Below are 17754 nucleotides of genomic sequence, written 5' to 3' on the forward strand. Positions count from 1 at the left end.
TTAGAGCACAATTTTAGATAAACTTAATTAATCAAGCTATCCTCCTTACTTACATAACTACACATCAGGATTAGGCAAGGTTCAATTGTTTAATTGCATTTTTTTAGGCTTATTATAAAATTAGAATTATTTACTATTTCTTTAATTTCTTTTTTAATATCTTTGTAATAATTTATTCCTTACTTTCCCTTTACCTAACTCTTTTTTTCAACTATCTTTTTATCTCATTTTTTTCTCCTTGTCTCTGTTTTATCTCTCTATTTTATTTAAATATCTAATATTAAATCTTTACCTTTTTTTGTCCCCTACTTTTTAAATTTGTCTCCTTGTCCCCACCTTTAAATAATATCGAATTGTTGTAATATTTGCTACGTCAGCCATTTGTCATACAGACCAGTTGTCAATGTCTCTGGGAACACAGAAGAAAGAGACAGATATTAAGACAAACATTTGTCTTTGAAAAGTATGTTGTCAATCTATTACAGATACCATTATTTGAAAGTTATCCTATTAAAACAAGTAATAAGATTTATTTTTGTCTCATGTTAAAGATCTGGAAGATTGCTTGTCCAAAGAGGTTGTAATTTTCAGAGAAGATTTTCAAATGTCTTAAACTGGTTTTAGGCTATTTTCCGATTTCCCCCAATTTCCACTCTCTAGTCTCTAACAAAAAGCATTAGATAAACATACATTTACAATAGTCTATACATTTAGACAATAATTTTAAAATGTTGACAAAAAAGTATACGTTCATCTTATTATATAGCATATTTGAATCGGAAAAAAATCTTTCTAATTTTATACTTTATTTTATTGATTATCTATCTGCCATGATTGAAAATACACCAAGAAAATGATTTTTACAATCCATTTCACTTCTACTACTTCTCAAACAAAAAATATCAAATTTAAGAAGTTAGAAAATATAAAAGTCAATGAAGATCTAAAAATCTATAATAAAGAATATCAAGATTAAACATTAAGAACTGGTACACCGAAAGTTTTTTATTTGGAGTACCTTATCAAACAGTGCTAAACAAAAATATCTAACCTTATAACAATAATCCTTTAATTGCACCACCCTCATTAGAAGTATTAATCGTGCATATTAATTATAATAATTTGACTCTTGGTATTTGTCAGGCCCTAATGCGTTAGGAGTTATCTGCATCTCTTCACTTATGGCTCCCTCTTACCCTCTAATTGACAATATTACGTCCTGCCAACTCTAATTCTCGTGGATTTTTTCTACAATGATAATTATCTATTTCCATATTTTAGGCACAACGACCTGGCCTGGAACCTGCGCAAATTTGTCCATAACAAGCTGGACAAAGTGAATCTGTCTACCAACATCAAGTACATGGAGCCATGGAGTGTGTCAAAGTAAGTGAACACTTGTTAACAAAAGTCTACCTATCAAAGTGCTACAACCATAAAAAATTTATATATAAACTATTGTAACAAGGATGACATTATTCACATAAGCGGAGCTCAACAAGTTACATAGTTGGTAACGGACAAATTGACATTCTGTTAACAATTTCAAATTACTACACTTTTTGAATTATACCTTATTGTTATAGGAATCATCATGCAAATTTTGAAATTATAGAAGGACTTTAACATGCCTAAAATATTAATGAAGGTTATCCATTACAGAAAGATGGACCGAACTTAAATGAAGAAAATAATAGAAAGATTGTCATTAATGTAAATCAAAGGCTAATCTAAAGTCAAACTGCTCGTAATTACTCTACTAAAAATGTGGTTTACATCTACAAAAAAAAATAGTATCCTTATAATAAAGTAACAGGATGTTTGCCTGTCTGTCTGTTTGTCTGTGTGTACCGAAGGACCTCGCTAACCGCTGAACCGATCGGGTAGCTTGTCATAGGTCCTGGGAAGGTTTATAACTATTTTGGGGGAGGGTACCATCACCTCTCCCCTCCTCAAGTACCCCTAGAGGCCTCTAGGGGCGTAGCCGCTAGTTTATAAAGAGAGAGACAGAATAAAATCAAAAAGATAAAAGGATGTTTTAATTAAAATGATTTTCTAACTAAAATATTTACTATTTATCGGAATCTTTATCATATTCCATGGTCAAATTTTTCTCACGTATAAAGGCGGTCTGAAAGCTATTTCTTTGGATATTTATTTTAACATTTTACATTAGAATTTAGGTTCCTTGTGTATATTAAACTAGAGTGTTATTTCATGTTAAATAAGACTCTAAATCCATGCTTGAATGCTTCAAGGTTGACTAGGATATACTATACTAAATATTTGTGGTTACGTTCTAAAACGTGGGAGCGAAAGCCACTCTTGAAGTGGATTAAAAGAAAATTTCTCAAAATCTGACGTCGTTAGCTTTACATACAAATTAGTAAAATCTACTTTGTATACTCCTCTTCTTGTTTAATAATTATTCTTTACCTCCTTTGTAAAAGTATAGTCCTAGTCTTAATATATCCTATTATTCTAAGAAACAATCCTTTCCCTTTCGCATAGAATTATAAACATTAGATGATGGCTATACCAGAAAATTCTAATATAAAACTTTAATTAGCTTTCAATAAAACAATATAATACCATTTTATATTTGCTGCCCTAATGAATGGCAGATGTTGATCATATATCCAACAGCTCAGCTGTCTGAAACAAATAGTTGCTGTAGATCAACATTACAGCTTAAATATTAAAAAGAGTATAATTACAGCGTTCATAAATACTTAGGGAACTAGTCTGGGAGTGGTTTTGATTCAATATTTTGAATTTAAAGCATCCCCCAAGTTATATGGTTCTCTACAGCACAATCATTATATCTGTCCAATTATATTTAATATTTATTTTTGGAAAATTTTACACAAGTAAAGTTTATATTTCTAAAAATAACTCGTATATGTACTAATGGATTTCACTACTCGCTGAACCGATATGGTTCTCATTTGTATTGTAGTTTATCATATGTCATTTAAAACTATTTTATGGGAGGGTAGAATTGCCTAGACAAATTGCCCATACAAAAAATTAGCCTCGGCCCCCAAAAAAATATTTATAAAACTAAAATTCTGAGTGGTGGGAGGAGAAGTGAAATGTCTCTATAGGTGTAGCCGCTAGTTCTTAATATTTCATTCATGTAATCTTTCCTATCTTTATATCTTCTGATTATTCATCCCTATCCTCGTGTAGGTTGTATAAGTGATGTTTTCTGCTAAATTTGTTGCAAAATTTGTGCCAAAATTTCTGGAAATTTTACAAGCCTCGTATAAAGAAAGGGAAACCTGAATAAATTGGGACTGTAAAATATAGGGTTTGGGAATTGTAATCTGTTAATAAATAAGTATTAAGAAAAAAGTCAGGTGCTTTCCAACATAGTGCCTGTTGAGTAATGATACCAACCAACCATAGACGTTCAAAGGGGAGGTAAAGTGGGGATTACCCCCCCCCCCCCCCCATTTAAAATTTACCCCTACCCTGGTGGTGCCATAGGCACCCACAACCATTTAGGAAGGTATTTACCCACCCCCCCCCCCCCCCAATTAATTTTGCGGGGGTAAATCGTTTTTTGGGGGGGTAAAATGGCGCGCGAAGCGCGCCGCAAATTTTTTTTACCCCCTCCAAAATTTTTACCCCGGGGGTAAAATTAGCTTGGGGGGGGGGTAATTACCCCCCCTAAAACCTGTTGGCAGGGGTAAATTTAGTTTACCCCCCCCCAAAATTTACCCCCGGGGTAAAATTTTTTGGGGGGGTAATTTAAATTTTATTAAATATATAGTATTAAAAATGCGCGCGAAGCGCGCAAAAAATTTTTTTATTAGAGATTTTTTATTTTGGGGGGGGTATTTACCCCCCCAAAATTGTTTGGGGGGGGTAAATACCCCCTCCTAAATGGTTGGGGGTGCCTACGGCACCCCCAGGGTAGGGGTAAATTTTAAATGGGGGGAGTAAAATGAAAAAAATTTTGGGGGGGTAATCGCCCCATTACCCCCCCCCCTTGGACGCCTATGCCAGCCCCTAACACTTATTTACAATTTAATTCAAAATAAGAGAAGGGGGGCTGTTTTTCAGTGCTAAAGAGGGTACTTTATGTGATAGCGCCTAAATTCCACTTAAATGATAACGAATGAGAGAGTTCAACAATAAAGATGGGGTTGCTGTTTTCAAATATTCTTTTAAAGTATATATATTCCTTTCCAGAAAGTATATTTATTTGTATGCATGTCTGTTTGAAAAAGGTCCGCTCATAAAAATATATTCAGAAATTAACATTTCTTCGGAAAGTTCAATTTCAGTATTTTTTTTAAATATAAAGGCAAACAAATCGGCAATCTTCGACTCTTTTAGTATCTAGTAAACTAGAATATGTTATTGTTTATTTCTTTTTAAATTTTTTTTGTAGTTTAGATAATAAATGTATTACCCTAGTTAAATATTTAGTCACATATGATTCACTCCAATACTATGAGCGACTATATTTTAGGACAATAAAATTTTCCTTAACCAAGCTTTATCTTATATTCATCTATTATTAGATATATTATGGATGAAATAAAAAAATGGCCCGTATTACTAAAAATTTTCTATACTTTCTAAACAATAACATGGTCAGTTTGTTGCTACACTGTGTTACCACTGCCTGGTCTAATTCAGAGATTGTTCATCTAGAGTTACTATATTTATGAAGCTTTTTATAGTTCCTATAAAAAAAATGATGTCATACTGGCCAATTAAAATGTTTACTAGCCTGCCGTTTGTAATTTATTCTGTATATTGGCCATTTGTATTGTATGACGTCTTTTTTATAGGCACTATAAAGAGCATCTATGATTATTTTGTAGATGGTCTCACACTGACCTGCTGAGGCTGAAGGAGGGTAAGGTTGGTGGGCAGCTGTGGACTGCCTACGCGCCATGTGGATCTCAACACAAGGATGCTGTTCAGATCACCCTGGAACAGGGATGGGGAACATAATAATTAATTACTTGTGAATGTTGCCCAGCGTGTAGTGTGATGCGTCTACTTTTATTTAAGACATAAAATGCATATATTTTTTGTAGCCTTTTTCTTCTGTGTTAATTAATAAATTAATCATTTTTTAAGAGTTTTCGTTACAGAATTAACTGTACCTATGGTTATTCGAACGTTACTTAAGGGATTCGCAAATAAACGATAAACTTATGTACATCCAAAATAGTGATAAACATATTTACCCCTTCCATAGATCATAATCTTGGACACTAATGGTTTGGGTATCCTTGTAATTTACAGTCAAATGTCTCCTCCCTCCCTGACGTAAAACTCAAGAAGATGATATTCTCAATACAAAACCTATGTGACCATTACATTTTTTTCAAATTATTTCGCTTCTTGCAATTGACATATTCCTAATTAAATTTTTTTCCAACAAAAATGCGTTTCTCCAACCCTGCTGTGGTATCAGATTGACCTGATAAAGCGGATGGTTGACCTGTACCCAAATATCCTGCAACTTGCTCAAACTGCACAAGGTAAATTAAATTAATCAGCCCAAACCTATACCGGGACTAATGCGGAGCTTTCATGAAATGGATAACTCAATCGTTTGAAGTTGTTGAAAAAAAAACTTACTTCTTTTTGTAATAGGTTGAGGAATTTGACAAACGCTCAATTATTAGGGTCGTAAGTAATCCACAATCCCGTTTCTAAATTTCGTCAATCATTTAACGGGAAAACCAATTTATTTTATAGATAAAATCTGATGAAAATGAAATAAAAATAAACTACAATATGTTTCCCGGAAGTTACGTCCTATTATCAATCTTTTATAAATTACTGTTTTTATTTACTATAAATTATGTTACGATAAACTTTTATTTTCCTTACAAGATAATATAAAAGTAGTAAGCTAAACTTTTCTAGAAGCAAAGCTACTTCCATATTTTTCTCCGTAACGCAATGGGGTAAGACAGCTGAGCTATCTTTAAAAAAAAAATACTAATGACCAATGAGCATAACTCACTTTTTGGGTTATTTATCCGGATGCTATATGAAATTTGCAATGAGATTCCCCTGAATTAAGAGAAGTTTTCAATAACCTAAGTTGTTCATGCGTCTATTGAGCTTTATTTAATATCATGCCAAATTAAAACCTTTGCTACCTTTATCTGTTTTTTTGTTAGAGTTGAAAATTAGCCTATTAAGTGAACAAAAAGTATTTTTATAAGATAAAAAATGATTAATTGATTCTTAATTTTGGGAATGATGACCTTAAAAAATATATTTGAATGTACTTATGTTTTATGAAATTAAAAAAATTTAAACTTATTTTTTCAGAAAACTTATTCGTGCCCTTTCCTGACAGTAGAAAAAATAAGAAATATCGACAGTATTTGGCTGATTAGACTTACAATTTACATTAACAACATATTTTTAAAAATCGGACGAGAACTGGTGCTTTTAACATGGTATGGCCAAAACATGAAAATTTCATAGATTTAAATCCATAAATAAAACATTTAAAATAAAATTACATCCATGTTATATAAATCATACTTTGCCTAATTTTCAATTTTTTCGACTTCTATCTATTTCCAATTTTAAAAGAGAAAAGCTCAATTATCTTCCATTACCCTACTCGCGTAATTGTGTGTGAATATGTTTAGTTTTCATTACCTGGAACTACGTGAAGGTCGAAGGTGCTGGTTAGTGCAACATCAAAATTAATTCTATTATTTGTACAGCTTGTTCAAGGACAAGTGATTGTAATTATTAGAGCATTATAAGAAGAATATGTTTTCTGTGGTTGTAAAGTGATGTTTTCTTAAGTTTTAGCACCATTTGATTTAAAGGACTACTTTATAAGGAAAATAAAATTACTTTTCTATATGCTAAGCAAATTCCACTTTGCAATCTTATTATGTAAAACAGTAAGGTTTTTTTGTCCAAAGCTTAAGATCTCAATAACTAACGACCCGATTGGGTTTTCTATTTCAATTAGGTAAGCTTTACAGAGGTCCAGTGATGGTTTTAGACTGTTTTGTATTGAAATTCAAGTTTCGGGGATTCTTTTTAACTTTTTTTTAGCTCCTTTCTGCCCCTTTGAATACAGAGCCCCCAGAAGTTTATTTGCTGTACAATTGGTAGACTTAATATTGGACATCGGTTAGTAAGATTGAGAAGTATTGGAAAATTTGTTCTACTACACTTACATTAGATAAAGGAATAGGTAATAAAGTCTTGTAAATTTTGTTAGTTATGACAGCACATTTCATATCCCTTAATTCCTGATATATTTTTTTCCTTGTACATTTCGTAGCCCCTATCAACTCCTGTCCATGGCTCCTGACTGCTTATTTTCAAGATAGTTTATTTTCTATTCCCTATCTCTGACATTTACTTATTATCTGTATGTTCCGCTCTTACAAAAATACAGACAATATAGAAAATTTGCTATCCCGAATCCCTGACATTTAATTATTCTCTGTAGTAAACATCTTGACAAAACATATTCAGGCTAGAAAATTTCTTATCCATTACCACTTTTACTTACTCTTTGTACATTCCATGACTCTTGACAACGGATAGACAAGATAGTTATTTTCCTATCCCTTACCCCTGAATTTTACTTATTCTTTATATATTCCATATCACATAATTTCTTATCCCTTATCCCTGACAATTACTTATTCTCTGTAGTAAACATTATCCCTGACATTTAATTATTCTCTGTACATTTTATATCTCATTCTAACACATAGATTTATTATTATTAAATCATTTGAGCATATGAATTAAATAGTCAATAGGTTTTAATTAATGGAGATGATTTAACAATATAATATATCTAATACCATATTCCTGATTGCTACTGGCATGGTGTATATTTTGTAATTAAAAGAAAACAGTCATCAATATTTTTGTCTATTACACACTAATTTACCTTTACTCATACATACATCTTTTACTTATATTATATTATAGTTTTTCTTTAAAGCTATGTATATTTACATGTTCTTATATATTTGTAGAAGATACTCTAAAACATTAATCAAATCAAATCAAGTATGTGAGAAATATTAAAATTTTCTGGTTTTATTGGTGTAGTTAAAAATTAAAATAATTAGGTTATCATCAAAATGAAAGGGAAAATTATAAGTTTAAAGGAAAGCTTAGTAGAAAAGAACAAAAATTTAAAGAAGAGGAGAAAGGGCCAAGTGAAAAATAATAAAGAAAAAGGGCGAAACTATAAAAGTGAGACTGGCGTGTAAAGTGGAAACAGTTTAAGAAAAATTTCATGCAGTTATTGACAGAAAGAGCAACACATGAACATCTTGTAGAGCAACTTCGCTAACAAATTACTCAAAAAGAAATGAATGACTTTCAATAAAAGTTTTACAGTAATGATTTTCTGTACTATTAGTATATCTTATACATAGACGTTTATCCAAGATTCGGAGCTTGATTATTAAATATAAACTTTATTCCCACTTGACCTTGCCCTAATATTTAAGTAATGCTGGGGTGATTAGAGTTTCATTACTTTGATTCATAGACGTCCATAAAATAAAATATCCTCTTTTTAGACAGGATTTAAAGTCTACAAGTGTTTTAAGGTATCCACAAAATCTTACACATTTAAAAAATACACAAAATAAAACTTCAAAAAGTTCAGTTTTTTACTTGTTTAATAGATCTTGTTAATAGCTGACAATTAAATGCTTTGGGCTGTTTTTTTTGGATACAACAAACTAAATATTAACATAGGTTATGAAATAAACAGTTACTAATTCTTCACTAAATATAAAAATATATACCCTTTACAAGCAATCTATGTTATTGAATATCTGTTGTAGAAATGTATATAGAAGAGCTCTTGTAAAGATTTCTTCAAACATATTCACTTATATTTACATCAGCTTTATATAATGTTTTGAATTTTAGATTGGTTATAAAACAAATAAAGAAAATAAGAACACTTCTAGAATTTAAATAAAGAAAAACGTATACCTAAAAATGAAAATAAAAGACTCCAAAGTCGTTAGATCTCGATCTTGTGACTTACTTTTTTGCCTTTTTAATACAGCTCTTTTTTATATAAGAGATTAAATTAAGATTTGAGTAAACACATTGTGTGATAATCATTGTATAATGTGCTGCTTATCTATCCTAGATATTCTCTTCAAACTTTTTTATTGTAATTACAAAGTTTTTGTCCAATTACGTGATCCTTATAGCAACAAACTTTATACGATCTTTCCTAATTGTTTCTAGAGGCAAATAGTTTACATATTTTTTCCTTTTTTTATGAATATAAGTATGCCATGTTTTATTATGATTTGTTATTATCAATAATCTATATCCATAGGATAAGTTTGATAGATACATTGAAAGTTTGTTGTACCTTGCTTAAAGTTTTATAAATAGAAGTTTAGTGAGGTACCTTGTACTGATGGTACAGTTAAATTGGGACACAATTTCCTAATTTAGATTTTTATATTGTTAAGTAGGAATATGTTATAGTACATCCTTATCTATTATCACAAAAGTTATGGTTCTGTAGTAGCCTTCAATCTACATAAGTTGAAAATTGAAAAATCCTAAGCAGGTTATAATAAAGTGGGCGTTTAATTTCTATTTATATGGAAAAAAGAATTTAAGCTAATGATGAAAATTATTTTAGAAATCACTGATGCTCACAAAAGTGGAAGGATAGCTAGTCTTATCACTGTAGAATCTGGGCATAGCATAGGTAAGTAAGGATAGATAGTAGAGATAGCTAGACTTATATCTGTATATCTATGCATAGTATAGGTAAGTAAGGATAGATAGTATAGATAGCTAGACTTATATCTGTATATCTGGGCATAGTATAGGTAAGTAAGGATAGATAGTAGAGATAGCTAGACTTATATCTGTATATCTATGCATAGTATAGGTAAGTAAGGATAGATAGTATAGATAGCTAGACTTATATCTGTATATCTGGGCATAGCATAGGTAAGTTAGGATAGATAGTAGAGATAGCTAGACTTATATCTTTATATCTGGGCATAGTATAGGTAAGAAGGATAGATAGTAGAGATAGCTAGACTTATATCTGTAAAATCTGGGCTTAGCATAGGAAAGTAAGGTTAGATAGTAGAGATAACTAGTCTTATATCTGTAGAATCTGGGCATAGCATAGGTAAGTAAGGATAGATAGTAGAGATAGCTAGTCTTATATCTGTAGAATTTGGCCTTAGCATAAGGTATAATAGGATAGATAGAACATACAGACAAATAGCTAGAGATTAAATAGATAGCTAACAGATACAAAGATAGCTATTCATAGATTATTTAGCTTAGTTGATTTAGAATAGACAGAAAGATCATGTTCATTTTTTACAATACTACACGAAAGAAACAGTACTTCATAGAGATTTACACATTTATCAATTTTCCATGATGACAATCAAAGGAATTTCCCAAGGGTATGCTTAGTAAAAAAACAAGTTGAAAAATATGAAAAGAATAACTCTAAAAATAGATTATAGGTATAAGAAGTGTATAATTCTGTGATTGGATATTATAAGTTTATATCTTTTCTTATAGTAATCCTCTATATATCCTTCCTTTCTTTCTATAAAGGAGATTGAATAGAAAAGTGTATTTAAAAAAAATGTAATGTTGTGTCAAATGTTATCAGTTTTTAATTGAAAGTAATACTTAAAAAATCTGAATTTAAACACTGCCATTGCTTTAGTTTCATGTTGAAAAACTTAAATTTGATTATATGTAAATATTGAATATTTTGGTCTGTTTTTGGACTCACCACCCTCCAAAACCAAACCGCATAAATATTGATCTATAAGAAAATGATTTATAAAATGTGTAAAAGTCATTTGCATGATGATATCATAAACTCAAGGGATTTGCCACCCAAGAATCATTTATTGTTTTATTTCCTCAATGTTGTCCAGATTTTTATTATGATTTATAAAAAAAAGATATTTATTCTTTCCTGTGCCCACCAATTTAAAAAAATTCATGCTTTCATATTTACAATTTTTGTTAGATTTCAAAATGGCATAAAACAATTTTTTTACACTCTTTATTATGGTGCTTTTAAATGAGATTTACTCAACATTGAGAAGAGTGTAGTAAATAGACTGAAAGATTTTTAATACTCAATTCATAATTTTTTATTTGAATGTACAGAATATGGTCCACGTTAAATATGAAAATTATTGCCAACTGCCATGCTATAAATTGTTTCAGTTTACATTATAATCTGAAATATTAAAAACTGGTGAATATCTGCATAATATTCTATATTCTATAAATAACATGTGCAAATTTAAAGTGTTTATTGCAAAAATGCATTTTTGAAAAAGAAAAACTCTGCAATTTTGGTTTATTTGATCTTATGAAGAGCAATATTTAATTATTTTTATATCTATTGAAATTTACTTCCACTTAAAATAAAACTCTTTAGTTTTACACAAAATGTTTTGATAAAGTAATATAAATAGTCATGGGTATAAGACAAATTCTAATCTTTATAGGTTTAATATAGGCATGCCATTTGTGATACTTTAATTTAAATCAGACAATTTTGTTCAGTAGCTTTGAACAAATTTTCTATTTTAATATTATTTTTTTTTTAATTTTAACATTTAATGTTTTTATTTTTTAGGCACAAGTTTAGGAGTGTTACGAATGTTTCAGAAACTTGGTGTCCGAGTGCTCACCCTCACTCATAACTGCGATACTCCATGGTAGGATTTTTAAAGCAATGATGTTTATACTTTAGGATGTCTTAATTTGCTAACTTTTTGACAATTAAATGTCCCAGTTTCCACAATTTTATCATAATTGCTATACCTCACTGTAAATAGTATAGATGTAAAAAATACTGGCTATAAATGTAATTATACTATTAAAATTTCAAAATTTTAACATACTTTTTAGCAATGCAAGATTAGAAGCTTAATTTAGCTAATAAGATAAGTTTAACAGCTATATTATAAATATTATTCTTCAGGGCTGATTGCTCACAAGCGGACAAAGTGGGAGCTAAGCCAACCCATGATGGTCTCACTCCGTTTGGAAAGGTGACATTACAAACTAAATTTTTTATCAATAGGTAGCAAAATACTAAATTTAAATAAAAGAATATGTTTGCTTTAATTTTTAGAGGCTACACAAAAGTTGCAATGAAGTTGACATATCCCCTATATACATATGTAAAAGACAGAATGACAGGAGGACGGACAAAGAGGTATAGAGTAGCTACAAACTAAGGGCCTGACTGTTAAGATTTAATAGTAAATATTTTGTATAGGATATGTAACTAATATTTAGAAAATACAATTAGATACTTTTTTAGACTACAATGATTTCTTTTACAAATTTTATTGATAACTAATGATTTTAGACTGTGGTGAGAGAAATGAATCGGCTGGGAATAGTAGTTGATCTCTCGCACAGCAGTATGAAAACTGCACGTGATACGCTGGCTACCTCTGAAGCTCCCGTAATATTCTCTCACTCGAGTGCGCATGCGCTCTGTAACTCAACCAGAAATGTACCTGATGACCTGCTTAGAATAGTGGTGAGTAATTTTGCTCCCTTTTTTTTGTCAAACTAACGAAGCTGTTTATAGTGCCTATAAAAAATGGCGTCATATAATATAAATGATCAAGGATAGGCACACAGACCCATGGAAGTTACGTATTTATTTTAATTGGGTCAGTATGACGTCATTTTTATAGGCACAATAAAAAGCTTTGAAACTAGCGGCTACGCGGCCTAAAGGCCTCAAGGGAAGGAAGGAAAATCTACCCTCCGCTTTCAGTTTTAGTTTTAAAAACAAAAAAATGTAGGGATATTTTCTCTAGGTGATTTTAAGGGTTCGTTGGAGGAATCCTCCCCAAAAACAGCTGAAACCTCCAGCTACACCTATAATAAGATTCAACCTGTTAAGGAGAACCATATAGGTTTATTGGTTAGCTAGATCACTCTCATCTCACCTACTGACAAACTTACGACATGTTACTTGCTGGAAAATAACAGTAGTCAATGAAAGGAGGGATAGGTAAACGGACCTTAAATTTATTTCGTGATTACTTTTACCTATATGAGAACATATTAGCTTTCTACCTGAATTTTTTCTGTCTTGGTATATCCTATTATATAAAGTATATCTATTCCTCTATTTAAGGCTTCATAAAGGTAAGTTTCATATGGGTTCTATGATGGTTTTAAGCTATTTTATTTTTAAGTCTTGGAATGGTTCAACTATTTCTCTAGCCTCTCTCTGTCCTTCAGAGTCCCTAGATCCTAGGGGCTTAGCCGCTAGTTATTAATAACTCAACAATCTAATCCATGTTTTAAACATGTGACAAAACTGATCAATAAAGAAGATAATGGGAATTCATTGATTACATAAATTTAATGTCTTAATGCTAAAAAAAATTTTGGACTACAAAAAGGAAATAAAGATTACAATTGTGCATTGTCAATGTCTAACAACCCTAAACTATCAGTTACCTGTGATTTATATATATTTTACTGGATATTTAGCAGTTAATTTGGATAATTTTACTACACAATAATCCTTCATTAAAACAGTTGTAATTTAATTAAACCTCTTATTGGACATTTGTATTTGCTTAACGTTTCTCTTCATGCACACCCACACACACAAACACAAATACACACACACACAATTGAATACAAACAAACACAAACTTACACTGAATTAAAACACACAGTGAATTAAATACACACAAACATACACTGACTAAATAACACCCACAAACACTGACTTTAACCACACAGACACACACAAACAAGAACACGCACACACATTATTAAAAAGCACACAAACACACAGACTTTAGGCACACGGGTAGAAAATTAAAACAGCCTGCAAGACAAACACACACACACCAACTTATCTTACTTGGTAACTATTACGACTTCAAAGTTAAATCGGGGTCTCTGATAAATGCATTTGGAGAGGTGCAATTTTGAAGCAAGCATCAGAATGGTTAGTTAGAAGGGTGTGCACCGTGTTGGCCGGTGGGGGGGAGGGAGGGGGAACCACAATGTAGATAGGGAAATTAGAGGGGAAGCTCCCATTTCTAAACCCATCTCTTTAAGTGAATTCTTTTAACCTTCTCCCCTTACACACACACACACGCACACACAAATAGACACACACAAACACATTTTGCATTTCTGCTTTTTCTTTGCAACCTTAGCTATGGTTTTAGAAATGCAGGTCCTGAGCTAGAGATGGAGAAAAAAAATTGGATGGAAAAAAAGGGAAGAAAGGTTGATATAATAAGGGAGAAGGTTGTTAAGTTTCAGGTAAAGTTGAAGGGTAAGTTTTAAATGCACACACTAACCTAAGAAGAATAAAAAATAGAAGGACGGGGTAGGGTGGGGTAGATGGGTCACCTCGGGGTAGGGTGGGGTAGATGGGTCACCTCGGGGTAGGGTGGGGTAGATGGGTCACCTCGGGGTAGGGTGGGGTAGATGGGTCACCTACAAATGGAAGGGACAAAAAAAAGTGAGAAATACAATGGGAATTTAAGTGGGTGGGGGAGGGGGGTTAAAAAAAAGTATGTAGATACCCTCATTTATTCTTTTCTAACCCTTTTTTCAGACTCTACTTAGCAAAAGGTTATACATATTAGTGTTTTGCGTGTGTATTATCCTGTGTGTATATGTTTGTGTAAAGATCTGTCTGTCTGTGTGTATATATATATATATATATGTGTGTGTGTGTGTGTGTGTGTGTGTGTGTGTGTTTAGAAATGCAGTAGTTTTCGCCCAGATAACTTTTCTTAAATTCTCTTTAACTTTTTTTATGTGGGTATTCTTGCATTGTTAAATGGTCTACTCGGCTCCTTCCACTAATTTTAATCTACATTAATTTGTTTTAATGATCATTGAAGAAAAATGAATTAAGATTTGTTGTCTTAAAGGGATGGAAAGAAAAATAACCCAAAACCATTAAAAGACTTCTAAAAAAAATAGACTACAGCTATCCCGAGGCCTATGTTAAGCTTCCTTAAAATGAAGAACTCAATCGGTTAAGTAGTTATAGAAACCTTAGCTACAGACAAAAAAAAATACTTTATATAATAGGATGAAATGGATATAATAATTAGTAGAGAAGTTTGCACAATATTACAAATAGAAATCAGAAACGTACAGTCGAGTAAAAAATGAAGAGGGTGGATTCATCCCACTAGATGTCCTCTCGCCTACATCCCTCTACAACCCCCCAAAAAAAAGAAGTCAAAGGGGGTTTATGATAAAAAAGTCACACCACATTGACGATAATATATCACCCCTCTTTTTGTCTGTATTAAGACCTCATAAGTTTCTAAACACGTTCTGCTATTTGTTGATAAGTAACTTTGTGATTCCAGGTGGTTTTATTATGGGCTTGTACAAAGTACTAGTGTCCAGATTTTTCCACAAAAATAAATATTATATTTGCATAGAGTAATTTTGTTTAGAATAAGTATGTGGTTTCACTAATTTATTGTGTATTGCCAAATCCTAATTTTCTACAGCCCTATTTGAAATAAAAAAATGAAATAAAAACTTCTCTTTTTAGATATTTAGTGAATTTTTATCATATAATTGATCATAAATTTTGTTTCAGGCTGAAAAGCGCGGCCTTGTGATGGTGAACTTTTTCTCTTATTTCCTCACTTGTAGTAATCACTCTACTCTCAATGATGTTATAAGTAAGTAGAACTCTTATTTCCCAACTTGTAGTAATCACTCTACTCTCAATGATGTTATAAGTAAGTAGAACTCTTATTTCCACACTTGTAGTAATCACTCTATTCTCAATGATGTTATAAGTAAGTAGAACTCTTATTTCCCAACTTGTAGTAATCACTCTACTCTCAATGATGTTATAAGTAAGTAGAACTCTTATTTCCTCACTTGTAGTAATCACTCTACTCTCAATGATGTTATAAGTAAGTAGAACTCTTATTTCCCAACTTGTAGTAATCACTCTACTCTTAATGATGTTATAAGTAAGTAGAACTCTTATTTCCTCACTTGTAGTAATCACTCTACTCTCAATGATGTTATAAGTAAGTAGAACTCTTATTTCCTAACTTGTAGTAATCACTCTACTCTCAATGATGTTATAAGTAAGTAGAACTCTTATTTCCTCACTTGTAGTAATCACTCTACTCTCAATGATGTTATAAGTAAGTAGAACTCTTATTTCCTCACTTGTAGTAATCACTCTACTCTCAAAGATGTTATAAGTAAGTAGAACTCTTATTTCCCAACTTGTAGTAATCACTCTACTCTTAATGATGTTATAAGTAAGTAGAACTCTTATTTCCTCACTTGTAGTAATCACTCTACTCTCAATGATGTTATAAGTAAGTAGAACTCTTATTTCCTCACTTGTAGTAATCACTCTACTCTCAATGATGTTATAAGTAAGTAGACCTCTTATTTCCTAACTTGTAGTAATCACTCTACTCTCAATGATGTTATAAGTAAGTAGAACTCTTATTTCCTAACTTGTAGTAATCACTCTACTCTCAATGATGTTATAAGTAAGTAGAACTCTTATTTCCTCACTTGTAGTAATCACTCTACTCTCAATGATGTTATAAGTAAGTAGAACTCTTATTTCCTCACTTGTAGTAATCACTCTACTCTCAAAGATGTTATAAGTAAGTAGAACTCTTATTTCCTAACTTGTAGTAATCACTCTACTCTCAATGATGTTATAAGTAAGTAGAACTCTTATTTCCTAACTTGTAGTAATCACTCTACTCTCAATGATGTTATAAGTAAGTAGAACTCGTATTTCCTAACTTGTAGTAATCACTCTACTATCAATGATGTTATAAGTAAGTAGAACTCGTATTTCCTCACTTGTAGTAATCACTCTACTCTCAATGATGTTATAAGTAAGTAGAACTCTTATTTCCTAACTTGTAGTAATCACTCTACTCTCAAAGATGTTATAAGTAAGTAGAACTCTTATTTCCTAACTTGTAGTAATCACTCTACTCTCAATGATGTTATAAGTAAGTAGAACTCGTATTTCCTCACTTGTAGTAATCACTCTACTCTCAATGATGTTATAAGTAAGTAGAACTCTTATTTCCCAACTTGTAGTAATCACTCTACTCTCAAAGATGTTATAAGTAAGTAGAACTCTTATTTCCTAACTTGTAGTAATCACTCTACTATCAATGATGTTATAAGTAAGTAGAACTCGTATTTCCTCACTTGTAGTAATCACTCTACTCTCAATGATGTTATAAGTAAGTAGAACTCTTATTTCCTAACTTGTAGTAATCACTCTACTCTCAATGATGTTATAAGTAAGTAGAACTCGTATTTCCTCACTTGTAGTAATCACTCTACTCTCAATGATGTTATAAGTAAGTAGAACTCTTATTTCCCAACTTGTAGTAATCACTCTACTCTCAATGATGTTATAAGTAAGTAGAACTCTTATTTCCTCACTTGTAGTAGTCACTTTACTCTCAATGATGTTATAAGTAAGTAGAACTCTTATTTCCCAACTTGTAGTAATCACTCTACTCTCAATGATGTTATAAGTAAGTAGAACTCTTATTTCCTAACTTGTAGTAATCACTCTACTATCAATGATGTTATAAGTAAGTAGAACTCTTATTTCCTCACTTGTAGTAATCACTCTACTCTCAATGATGTTATAAGTAAGTAGAACTCTTATTTCCACACTTGTAGTAATCACTCTAC

General features: G+C 31.3%; 2 protein-coding genes across 4 annotated transcripts in view; both read left to right on the forward strand.

Annotated features, from left to right (window-relative positions):
- The window catches only part of LOC145315890 (uncharacterized), a 262202-nt gene that overhangs the window by 94396 nt on the left and 150052 nt on the right, over nt 1-17754 (forward strand). The gene's annotated exons all lie outside the window — the stretch shown is intronic.
- Nucleotides 1-17754, forward strand: part of LOC145315860 (uncharacterized) — a 118774-nt gene that overhangs the window by 85927 nt on the left and 15093 nt on the right. For all 3 annotated transcript variants that reach the window (XM_080156008.1, XM_080155993.1, XM_080156000.1), the window contains exons 21-28: nt 1282-1386; nt 4842-4956; nt 5441-5510; nt 9662-9730; nt 11657-11738; nt 12005-12074; nt 12398-12574; nt 15647-15731. In XM_080156008.1, coding sequence (XP_080012134.1) covers nt 1282-1386; nt 4842-4956; nt 5441-5510; nt 9662-9730; nt 11657-11738; nt 12005-12074; nt 12398-12574; nt 15647-15731 — 773 coding nt within the window. The remainder of the gene's footprint in view (nt 1-1281; nt 1387-4841; nt 4957-5440; nt 5511-9661; nt 9731-11656; nt 11739-12004; nt 12075-12397; nt 12575-15646; nt 15732-17754) is intronic.

The sequence above is a fragment of the Acartia tonsa genome, chromosome 1, assembly GCF_053477335.1.
Source record: "Acartia tonsa isolate MP-2025a chromosome 1, ASM5347733v1, whole genome shotgun sequence".
In the NCBI taxonomy this organism is placed as follows: Eukaryota; Metazoa; Arthropoda; class Copepoda; order Calanoida; family Acartiidae; genus Acartia; species Acartia tonsa.